Raw genomic sequence first — 12,500 nt, 5'->3', positions numbered from 1 at the left:
CACCCACTACCACCCTATCTTACACACTACCACTACTCACCAACATCTACCACTTGTACAACCACCCATACCACTATCACAACCACCCACAACACTATCACAACCACCCATACCACTATCACAAACCCACCCACTATCACAACAACCCCAACCACTATCTACACCCACCTCACATCACAACCACCCATTACCACTCCTGTACCCATACCACTATCCTGCACCCATACCACTATCACACCCACTACCACTATCACAGCCACACCCATACCACTATCACAACCACCCACAACCACTATCACAACAACCCCAAACCACTATCCAACCACCCACCACTATCACAGCCACCCACAACAACCACTATCACAACCACACAACCACCCATTACCACTATCACACCCATACCACTATCTCAACCCACAACCACTATCACAACACCCTAACCACCCATTACCACTATCACAACCATCCACCATATCATAACCACCCACTACCACAACCATCCCATGCCACTATCACATACCCACTACCACTATCACAACCACCCACTACCGGTATCACAACAACCCACAACCACTATCACAACCACACCTACAACCACAATTTCCCTATTACTAACCATACCCCAATTAACATTACAACCTCAGCAATTATTAACAAAATGCAAATTCTCTTCACTCTACGAATTTAATGGTCAGGTTACCACAGTCACCTTTGTGGTATTCCAACTTTTATTTATGTTTTCAAAGAGTAATTTAAAAAAGTAATAAAGCTGGTTTGAAATTTGAATTATATCCGAATTCATCGATGTTGGTTGTGGTGGTGATGGGAGGAGGTGGTGGGGGAGAGGAGGTGGTTGATGGTGTGGGGGATGGTTGTTGTGGTGGTAGTGGGGAGGAGGTGGTGGGGGAGAGGAGGGTTGATGGTGGTGGGGATGGTTGGTTGTGGGGATGGGAGTGAGTGGTGGTGGTGGGGAGGAGGTGGTTGATGTGGTGGGGGATGGGGTGGATGGGAGGAGGGTGGGGGGGGGAGAGGAGGTGGTTGTGGTGGTGGGGATGGTTGGTTGTGGTGATGGAGGAGGTGGTGGGGAGAGAGGTGGTTGATGGTGGGGGATGGTTGGGTATGGGAGTGATGGGTGGTGGTGGTGGTGGTGGTAGTGGTATTGATGTTAAAAATTTATTTAACCATAAATAACACAGATACAGACTGGACAATTATAACAATATTAACATGACTGTACCAATTGAGAGCCTGAGTTCTGTTGCTGGGAAGTTGTGTATTAACGATAATGATAATAATGATAACAGTCGTATCATAATAGTAATAACGATAGTTGTAGTAGCAGTGTTGTAGAAATAGTGGTAGTTCTGTACTAGTGGTTTAAGTAGTAGTCAAGGAGGGATGATAGCACTCTTTTCACAACATATAAATCGCGTTTATAAATATCTTCCTTCTTTACAAATTCAATGTTATGTATCCCAGGGTTATTTGAGTGAAAGGTTGTACTTATATAAGGGGGAGGGGATTTGTACATACATAAGAAGGTATTGGATAAAGGGGTTCAGTATTTAAAGGGGGTTTTTTTTAGATAATTTGTGGGTTTCTTAATAATGGAGCCTGGAGTTTTGGGGGATTGTTGTTGTTGTTGTTGTTGTTGTTGTTGTTGTTGTTATATGTCTTGAATCTTTTCTATCTTTCTAGTCTCTACTTTTCAACCCAAACAACCAACAGAGTAAGTAAAACGCACGCACGCACACACACACACACACACACACACACACACACACACACACACACACACACACACACACACACACACACACATCACACAATTAGACCCCGCTTAATTTAAGCATTCCCCACCATCCCACACATCACACACGTACATCACACACGTACATCAGACACGTACATCACACACGTATCACACACGTACACACACGCACATCACACACGTACATCACACACGTACATTACACAACACATTAATGCACATTACACACGTACATCAGCACACGCCACACATGCACACATCACACGTACATCACACACGTACATTACACGCATTACATAATAACGTACATCACATTAATGTATCACACACGTACACACACGTATACATTATTACGCACATCAATATATAATGCATCACACACGTACATTACAATAATACAATAATGCACATTACATTATCACACACGCATCATACACACGCACATCACACAGTACTCACACATCACCGTACATCACACACGTACATCACACACGTACACTCATTAACGTACATTACACACGTACACTGAGCTGCTACTGTTTTCTAATCAACATGGGAGATGGGAGTGTGTGTGTGTGTGTGTGTGTGTGTGTGTGTGTGTGTGTGCGTACTTTGTAAAATATGAGAAAATATATAAATATGTAGATTGTGTAAATATGTAAATGCCTGTAGTAGCAAAGGAGAGAGAGGGGAGAGGAGGGAGGGGGAGAGAGGAGGGGGAGGGGGGAGAGAGACGGGGAGGGGAAGGTTCATGAATAAATGATGTGTCGCCATTATGAGATCTTTTTTTTACATTCCAGAGTTAAAAAAAACCTTCTATGGAAATGATGAGTTTTTGTGTTTGTTTTCATTTTTTATGTGTGTTTTTTTATGTTTTAGTGGGTTTTAGTTTGTTAATCTATCTACCTATCTATCTATCTGAATCTATCTATCTGTCTATCTGAATCTATCTATCTGTCTGTCTGTCCCTCCCTCCTCCTCCTCGATCCATCTATCCACCGGGTGTCGTCAATAATAGTTTAGCCAAGTCATAACGCAGCGAGTCATTCATATATGCGAAAGTTCCTCTCGTCAGCACGTGAATAACATTACAGCTGGCAGATCCATTCACGTGTTCGTTCCCGACTCACGTGCCGGCGTACACGTGACAGCTGCCGTGCGTAATGCGTAGGACTTGTAAATATATAATCATATATATAATGGTATATCCTCCTCTCCTCCTCCTTCCTTCCTTCCTTCCTTCCTTCCTTCCTTCCTTCCTTCCTTCCTTGCCTAAGACTACATTGCGAATCAACCCTTAATTACACGGGAAACACCCACCTAAAACACATACAAAGGTGTTTTTCTACCTTGATCAGCTTTTGACAGGAGCAAGTACCAGGTCATCTCAGGTCAATTAATTAGGATTTAACTGGAACTGAAGGCTTAAGTGGTCCATTAAGGAATGTGTGGTAGCCTCTAGTAGCCTCTATATAGGTAATAAGTGTATGTGGTAGTCTCTTGTAGTGGTAGCCCCGTGTAGGTAAATTAAAGTGTGTGGTAATACTAGGTAGCCTCATCTAGGTAATTACTGTGTGGTAGTCCTTGGTAGCCCCCATTTAACACAGTACTTGGGTTCATACAAAGGAGTTAGTAGTCAAGACTAGAGGTCGTCTTAAGATTATATCAAGCGCTTGTGAGACCTCACCTGGATTACGCAGTTCAGTTCTGGTCACCGTATTACAGAATGGATATAGAATCCTTGAGAATCCGAGAGAATGACAAGACTAATCCCGGGCATTAGGAACCTTGAGTACAGAGACAGGTTAAAGCATCTTAACTTCACTCCTCGAGAGACGTAGAGCGAGGCAACATGATAGAGGTGTTAAATGGAAGTCAGGGCTAAACAAAGGGACGTTACGGTATTCAAACCATCCAACCAGGAGCGAACTCGTAACAATGGTTTTAAATCGACAAATTTAGATTTAGGCGCGAAATTGGTAAACACTGGTTTGGAAACATAGTGGGATGAATGGAACATACCAAAATCATCATTAACTCGAATACGCTGGATAGCTTCAAACATAGGTTACTTATATGAACAATAGGGGTTGGGTGTATATGGGACTGCCCAGTATGGGCCAATAGGCCCGCTGCAGTTTCCTCCATTCTTATGTTCTTATTTAAGCTATTAGTGGTGGTAGTAAGTGTAGTTAATAATAATATGAAGAACGTAAAAATTTCATCCTATAAAAACATCAACAAAAATAACAAAAAGAAAAAAAAACAACGCAAAAACAACAACACAAGCAACAACAACAAATCTACTCACCTTCACCTTGATTGGAATTCACTATTTAACGTCATTCCAAATTCTCGGGAAAAATTATCGACAAAAAACGTAAAATATTAGGAATAAAATAGATGAATATTAACGAAGGATTATACAAGTGTGACTAAAACATACCAAGAAAATTACACGTGTTTGCGGATAACTCTGATTCTTATTGGTCGCATGTTACTAAGCTGCTTACAATGACGTCCACTAATTGGTTTTTCGATATCACGGCGTTTGGTGATTGGTTATCGTTCACCTTGACGTTGGAGTTTAGAGAAAGATTTTTTTGTAACCTAACCCAAACTAACCTGACCTGACCTGACCTGACCGAGCCTAACCTGACCTGACGACCTATCCTAACCAGACCTGACGACCTATCCTGACCTGACCTGACCTAACCTGACCTAACCTAACCTAACCTAATACTCGGGGTAACACCTGGAGGAGGATTTTAATAACTTGTTTACGAAAGATAGACTTTTATTCTGATTTATAATTTAGAGTTTTCTAGAGGAGGAGGGGAAGGAGGGGGGAAGAAGGGGAGTGGAGGAGGAGAGGAAGAGAGTGGAGTATAGGAGGAGAGGAAAGGGGAGAGAAAGAGAAGGAAAGGGACAACACCGCACCAGACTACTCATCGCTACAAGGCTCCCTGGACAGGCTACAGGCATGGACTACGGAGAACAAGGTCACCATCAACCACACCAAAACCGTAGTCATGCACATCAATACCGCCACCACTCCAGTGCAAGCCCCAGCAGTCACAGCGGGTGCCCATCCTCTCCAGCTGGTGCAGTCTGCCAAACTTCTGGGTGTAACTATAGACAACAAACTTGACTGGAAGGCCCATGTAAATAACACAGTCAGCAGCCCTGTACCGTTCTCTACATGCTACGACGACTTAGGTCACTTGGGGACACCCACCCAGAGCTGAGGACCATCTACAACGCCTTTATCTTCCAAACTAACGTATGCGTCACCAACCTGGTCGTCTTCTCTCAACTCCACCCAACAACGTCAGCTAGAGAAGGTACAGAAAAGGGCCTGCAGAATCATGCTCGGCGCTGACTACACCAACGCTTTCCACCCTGGAAATGCCATCCTCAGTGACCTCCACCACCAAGCACTGGAAAGGTTTGCAGCCAACTATTGCACCACCTCGTCATCGCCACCTCCTGCCACTGTAGCCCCCCACCCACCTGCACAGTCCGCCACTACAACAAAATTCAGCCCATAAGAGCCCGCACCGATAGATATAAGAACAGCACTCATCCCATCTATTGTTAAAATAATAAACAATCCTGATTTATGTACTGTACAGCCCTGTAAATGTATTGAACGCATATCATTATGTCTAAATCACATGTAAGTTTGTATATTTTCAGCCACCGGCTGCAACTCTATTAATAAACCGTTTATTATTATTATTATTATTATTATTATTATTATTATTATTATTATTATTATTATTATTATTATTATTACACACACACCCGTCAGAACTCGCTGCTCCATGCGGGAATAACGACTTCGTGGGCAGGCATCATAAATCAGGGTATCCGGCTAAGAACGTGTCCCAGGTTCACTGTGGGTGGTGCTGGGTGGTGTCGGATTCGCTGCAGTGACTGGTGCGCTTGTTGAAAAATGTCCCTTGTGAGTGATATTACCTAGAAGAGTGTGTGTGTGTGTGTGTGTGTGTGTGTGTGTGTGTGTGTGTGTGTGGAAGGAGACTGTGAGATATTTGCTTGCTTGCTTGAAGAGATTATTGACTTGGCTTGAGTTATTTTTTCTTCCTTGAGGAGTGTTGAATCTCGTTCCAGTAAAACAACACCCAAACAAATAAACACTTCCATGAGATTTGTTGTTGTTGCCTGGATTTTGTTTTTGGGTTTTGGGATTACTGAAGGATCTGTCTTACCGAGGGAGTATATATATATGTGGGGGGGGGGGAGGGGATTCGAGGCTGTCTGGAATCTTGTTACTAAAGAATTCGAAGCGGTGGACTCGGTCTGTATTCAGCACGAGGCTTTTAAGAGGTTCTGGAGACTTGATGGTATTAAACTTCAGCCTTACACTACAACTTTAGTTAAGAGTTTTTAATATTAAACACTGGATCATCTGAACCCTTGTGGTCACTAGGATAATCAGAGTAAGGTGGATTAACATTATAGAGATTATACCAGCTTACATGATGCTGTGAGACTGAGAGAAATGTTTTTTAATACTTTACCGATAGAGGGAATAGTGGAGAGACAGTCTGATATAATCTCCATGAGCAAGAGATACTGAGAGATGCACTGAGATAGTCTGCTGGAGGCTGGCTATATATCCCTCCTCTCCAGTGAAGGAAATTTTACATTTAAGGACTCGGTAATGAGAAAATCCTTGAATTATCCTTAAGTATGTGGAAGGAGTACGGTGGCTGAGTGGATAAAAGACTCACATCCTAGCCTAAGGGTTGGTGGTTCGATCCCAGGGAATTATTCATGGTGTATCTAGTTATAAATCGGCACTTTATTTTACTATTGGGGATATGAAGGGTGTCGAGTGTAGTGCCTGATATATTTTCAATTTCTTGGTATGTGGAAAATATCACGAATTTCCTATAAAAAAAGAGGAAGGATGAAGACAAAGAAAGATAAAGAAAGAGAAGACGAAGAAAGATAAAGAAAGAGAAGAAGAAGAAAGATAAAGAAAGAGAAGACGACGAAGATAAAGAAAGATAAAGAAAGAAAGAAGAAAGATAAAGAAAGAGAAGACGAAGAAAGATAAAGAAAGAAAAGAAAAAGATGAAGAACGAGAAGACGAAGATGAAGAAGGAGAAGAAAGTTAAAGAAAAGAAGAAGAAAAGATAAAGAACGAGAAGACGAAGAGGAGGAAGAAGAAGAAAGATAAAGAAAAAGAAGAAAAAAGATAAAGAAAAAGAAGAAGAAAAAAGATAAAGAACGAGAAGACGAAGAGGAAGAAGAAGAAAAAGAAAGATAAAGAACGAGAAAAACCAAAAGAAGAAATATTAGTTTGCAGATTAAAAGGGCCTCCAACAATACACCACTGAAAGAACGAATAGACTCCAATCTCTTCAACCCCAAAGGACTTAAGGATTGGGTAATTACCTGAAGCCATCCTATAAAGGAGGCACTGAGGAGAGATACTGGAAGGATTCTTTCACCCATTGAAGGAGAGACGAAGGAGTTTGTGAGAGAGATTCATGTGAGGAAGGGGGTTAGATGATGCTCTCTCTCTCTCTCTCTCTCTCCTGTCCTCTCTTTCCTTCCCCCTTCCACCCCCCACCTGTGCTTTTCCTTGTCTCTAAATATCAAGACGCAATTCCCAGGACATTACAGTAATCCCCAGCACACGTGATAAGAACCGGATCTAGAGGTGATACATTCTGGGCTTTAAGGGCGGGGAGGGGGACTACATGAGGGGAAGGGAGGGTGAGGGGAAGGGGAGTGGGTGAGGGGAAGAGGGAGTGGTGAGGGGAACGGGGAGTGGTGGGAGAAGGGGAGTGGTGGGAGGGGAAGGGGAGGTGAGGGGAAGAGGAGGGTGAGGGGAAGGGGAGGTGAGGGAAGGGGGAGGGTGAGGAGAAGTGGTGGAGGAGAAGAGGAAGTGGTGAGGGGAAGGGGGAGGAGGGAAGAGGGAGTGGTGAGGGGAAGAGGAAGAGGGGAAGGGAGGGTGGAGGGAAGGGGAGGAGAGGGGAAGGGGAGGGTGAGGGGAAGAAGTGGTGAGGGGAAGGGGAGTGGTGAGGGAAGAGGAAGTGGTGAGGGGAAGGGGGAGGGTGAGGAGAAGAGGAAGTGGTGAGGGAAGAGGAAGGGTGAGGGGAAGGGGGAGGGAGAAGGGGAGTGGTGAGGGAAGGGGGAGTGGTGAGGAGGGAAGGGGGGGAGGTGGAGGGAAGGGGAGGGTGAGGGGAAGAGGAAGGGTGAGGGGAAGGGGAGTGGAGGGGAAGAGGAAGGGTGAGGGGAAGGGGAGCGAGGAAGGGGGAATGAGGGGAAGGGGAGTCGTGAGGGGAAGAGGGAGGGTGGGAGGGGAAGGGGAGGGTGAGGGGAAGAGGGAAGTGGTGAGGGGAAGGGGAGTAGAGGGGAAGAGGAAGTGGTGAGGGAAGGGGAGGGTGGGAGGGGAAGGGAGGAGTGGTGAGGGAAGAGGGGGAGGGTGGGGGAGGGGAGGAAGGGGGAGTGGTGAGGGGAAGGGGAGTGGTGGGAGGGGAAGGGGGAGGGTGGAGGGAAGGAGGGAGGAAGAGGAGGGGAAGGGGAGTGGTGAGGAGAAGTGGTGAGGGAGAAGAAGGGTGAGGGAGGAGGGGAAGGGAGGAAGGGGAGGAAGTGGTGGGGGAGGGGAAGGGGAGTGGTGAGGGGAAGGAGTGGTGAGGGGAGGGTGGGGAGAGGGGAGGGGGAGAAGGGAAGGGGAGGAGGTGGAGGGAAGGGGAGGGGAGGGGGGGAGTGGTGAGGGAAGAAGAGAAGGAGTGGTGAGGGGAGGAAGGGTGAGGGAAGGGTGAGGGGAAGGAAGTGGGAGAGTGGTGAGGAAGGGGAGGGGAGGGAGGGGGGGGAGTGGTGAGGGAAGAGGAAGTGGTGAGGGGAAGGGGAGGGGGAGGGGGAAGAGAGGAAGAGGAAGTGGAGGGGGGAAGGTGGGAGGGGAAGGAGGAAGAGGGGAAGAGGGGAAGGGGAGGGGAAGAGGGAAGGGGAGGGGAGGGGGAGGGGAAGGGGAGGGGGGAGGAAGAGGAAGTGGTGAGGGAAGGGGAAGGAAGGGGGAGGAAGAGGAAGGGTGGGGAAGAGAAGTGGTGAGGGAAGAGGAGGAAGTGGTGAGGGGGGAAGGGGAAGTGGTGAGGGGGGGGAAGAGGGGAAGGAGAGTGGTGAGGGGGAGGGTGAGGGAGGGGAGAGGAAGGAGGGAGGGGAGGTGGTGAGGGGAAGAGGAAGGGTGAGGGTGAGGGAAGAGGAAGTGGTGAGGAAGAAGAGAAGTGGTGAGGGGAAGAGGAAGGGTGAGGGGAAGAAGGAAGAGGAGGGAGCGGGGGGGGAGGGGAAGGGGGGAGGGGAGGGGAGTGGTGAGGGGAGGAAGGGGGAGGGTGAGGGGAGAGGGGAAGGGGAGGAGTGGTGAGGAGAGGAAGTGGTGAGGGGAAGAGGAAGTGGTGAGGGAAGAAGAGGAGGAGGGTGAGGGGAGAGGGGAGGAAGGGGAGGGAAGGGGAGTGGTGAGGGGAAGGGGGGAGGTGAGGGAAGAGGAAGTGGTGAGGGGAAGAGGAAGTGGTGAGGGAAGAGGAAGGGAGGGGAAGAGGGAAAGTGAGTGAGGAAGGGGTGAAGGGGGAGTGGTGAGGGGGAAGGGAGTGGTGGGGGAAAGGGGAGGGTGAGGGGGGGGAAGAGGAAGTGGTGAGGGGAAGGGGAGTGGAGGGAAGGGGGAGGTGAGGGGAAGAGGAAGTGGTGAGGGGAAGAGGAAGAGGGGAAGAGGAAGTGGTGAGGGGAAGAGGAAGTGGTGAGGGAGAGGAAGTCGTGAGGGAAGGGGAGGGTGGTGAGGGGAAGAGGAAGTGGTGAGGAAGGGGGGGAAACTGTGTCGTTTTATTTGTAGTGTGTGTGTGTGTGTGTGTGTGTGTGTGTGTGTGTGATACTTATTTAACTTAATTTTTTGTTTACACTGAGCTTCACAATATTTATACTGTTTATGATTTAGTTCATCTGTTTACACATTGTTTGGATTAATACCACATGATGTTGCAAGTCTTCAGAGGAGCCTGGGGGAACTTAACTAAAACCAACATATACTTTATCAAGATGACCTGCATGATGTACATATTTACTTAGCGAAATTAAATAAATATTATCATAATCTCTAAATGACAGATGTAAAGGTAAAATTAGTTATATGAGTTTATATATTAATTTGTGTATATGTTTGTTTTTGTATGGATAACGTGTGAGAGAAATAGACAGATAAACTGATTCTTTACCATACATACATACATATATACATACACATTATACTATCTAAAATAATCTTTCCTTGAGATATAGGTTAAGTTAAAAACATGTCGCCTCTTACTCCACATGTGAGGTCTCTTAATGCCCCTCTAAGACTGGTTCTTAGGTAGGCTATAGATGCAAGGGATGTAAGTATGTTTATCTGTTGTGGAGGTAATTTGTCACGTATGGCAGTAAACTGTAGACGCTGCCGAGAGAGAGAGAGAGAGAGAGAGAGAGAGTTTACGTACAAAATTCAAAGCGACATTAACACACGTAGGGTCCAATATTGTCGTGCTGTAGAGCCTATACGAGTGATATTTCTTGTTTCATCATTAGCAGGCCTGTAAGTACCTGTTTAACCCACAGGTGAATGATAATTGCAGGTAAGAGAGATATTATTATGTAAAAACAAAGAGAGAGAGATGTTTCAATCTTACCTGAGGGAGGGAGATGACCGCTGAGATGAGCCAGGCGAAGAAGAGCATTATCTTGCCCCGCCTCTGTGCATCATTGACCTTGAGAGGATGTAGGACGGCGAAGTACCTGTCTAGGCTGATGCACACCAGCACCATCGATGACATGTAGAACCCGAAGGCGGAAAAGAACTTGTACACTTTACAGCCGAAGTTACCGAAGACCCACTCGATGGTGACGTGCCAGGTGATCTCAGTGGGCAGGAAGACGAAGGTGACGATCATGTCTGCTAGTGACAGATGCATTATCATCATGTTCACGCGGGATTTTCTGTGTCGGTTGCGGAACAGCGCCACGAAGACCATCAAGTTCCCGATGGCGGCGAAGGGGAAGAGAAGGGAGTAGGCTATGAGTTGTGTCATGTTGATGTGGGTGAGATCCTCTGATATGGAGGAGGTCATGTTGGTACCGTTGGTGGAGTTCATCATCATGCCCCAGCTGAAGTTGAACTCTGCCCCCTGGTAGTACTGTTGTTGTTGTAGCAGCTCCAGGTAGTCGGAGGAGCTGATGTAGGCGCTGTCGTAGTTCTCTTGGTATTTGAGTTCGATGATTGGGTCTTCCAAGGAGGCGGTGGCGGCGACGGCAGCAGAGGCCTCCTGCCACGATGGTGACTCGAGGAGCTGTTGTTGGTGGTGTTGGTGATGGTGATTGTGGTGGTGAGTGGCCCCGAGGACCTTCTCCAATATAGAGGAGTTGGGGAATGGGGATGCCATGTTGTTGCGCTTGTCGATATACATGCCCATAAGGTACACCTGTTACACCTGATTTACTACACCTGTTAAACCTGTTACACCTGATTTACTACACCTGTTAAACCTGTTACACCTGATTTACTACACCTGTTAAACCTGTTACACCTGATTTACTACACCTGTTAAACCTGTTACACCTGATTTACTACACCTGTTCCTTATACACTTTGCTTACACTGTCAACATCTTTCACAGTTTCTGGTGTAGACAAAAGACAACACAAGCCAGGTAAGTCCCGGAACGAGTCGTGTAGTGCGGGACATAATTAACACTCAGACGGACACAAGGTAGAAGAGGCTCTCAGAGTCTCCCCTCCTGCAGAAGTAGATCCTGAAGTAGCAGACGTTTAATAAGACCTGAGAATGTGGGGGTTCACTCTCTCCCCTTGCCTCACACTTGCTCCTGTAGGCGTAGCTGTTGGGGGCGAGTGATAAGTGCCAGCGCCTCACTGAGTTACACCAAGGCAGGAGATAAACTGCTTCTCATGGCTGGCTACTGGACCCTCAGCAACCTTCCTCTCCCATGATCTGAAATGAAGTAAAAGGATAAGCGAAGGAACTGAATGCCAATAAATATAAATTAATCATAAAAAAAAACCCTAAACAATTCACTCATACTCAGACTCAAAGGTATAAGGTACTAAAGTCTTGTCCATATCAGTCTCAGTCTTCCCACACGCTCGTGATGTGAACTAAAATGACGGGATTAACGCCAAACACCCCCAAAAAATTTAGGTGGTAAGTGCCAGAAATCATCTAATTTATTAGTTCTTGAAGTCTTGGTGATACCGATCCTTACACCATGATCTCTGAGTTGGGTGGCGTATCTAAAGGGGAGACTCTTCAACTATACATGTCTTATGGAACCTTGAGTCACGGCGACGATGATGATGATGATGATGATGATGATGATGATGATGATGATGATTATGATGATGATGATGATAATGATGAAACAGATCCATCATGTTGATTGTTAATACTCACTCGTACGTAAAGGAAAAATATGTGGGTATCCTTTTGCGAAGCCTCCTAACCTTAGTGAGTATTCATAATATTTACGCTGTTATTAAGGTTAATGTGGCTTCAACTAGACACGTGTATCTACTAGGGTTCGTGTGAGTTGATGAGATTCACGCTAATGGTCGTATCACTGGTGGATGCAAAGATGATGACTTATTCTTTTGGTAATTGTATGTTTGTATGTATGGTCGTATGTGCGTATGTCTGTATTTGTGCATGTGTGTTTGT

General features: G+C 46.2%; 1 protein-coding gene and 1 long non-coding RNA gene across 2 annotated transcripts in view; both read right to left on the bottom strand.

Moving 5' to 3' along the window:
* Positions 1-11,615, bottom strand: part of LOC121864281 (gonadotropin-releasing hormone II receptor-like) — a 21,984-nt gene extending 10,369 nt beyond the window's left edge. Inside the window, 1 exon segment of the mRNA XM_042363368.1 lies at positions 10,462-11,615. Coding sequence (XP_042219302.1) covers positions 10,462-11,241 — 780 coding nt within the window. The 5' untranslated portion in view covers positions 11,242-11,615.
* A 7-nt stretch (positions 11,616-11,622) lies between these two features.
* Positions 11,623-12,500, bottom strand: part of LOC121864233 — a 61,848-nt gene continuing 60,970 nt past the window's right edge. Inside the window, exon 3 of the long non-coding RNA XR_006088571.1 lies at positions 11,623-11,777. This is a non-coding gene — a long non-coding RNA (uncharacterized LOC121864233). The remainder of the gene's footprint in view (positions 11,778-12,500) is intronic.

This window comes from Homarus americanus, unplaced genomic scaffold (assembly GCF_018991925.1).
Source record: "Homarus americanus isolate GMGI-L3 unplaced genomic scaffold, GMGI_Hamer_2.0 scaffold26351, whole genome shotgun sequence".
Classification (NCBI taxonomy): Eukaryota; Metazoa; Arthropoda; class Malacostraca; order Decapoda; family Nephropidae; genus Homarus; species Homarus americanus.
Note: the sequence above shows the minus strand (reverse complement) of the source record. Positions and strands in the feature narration are given on the sequence as shown.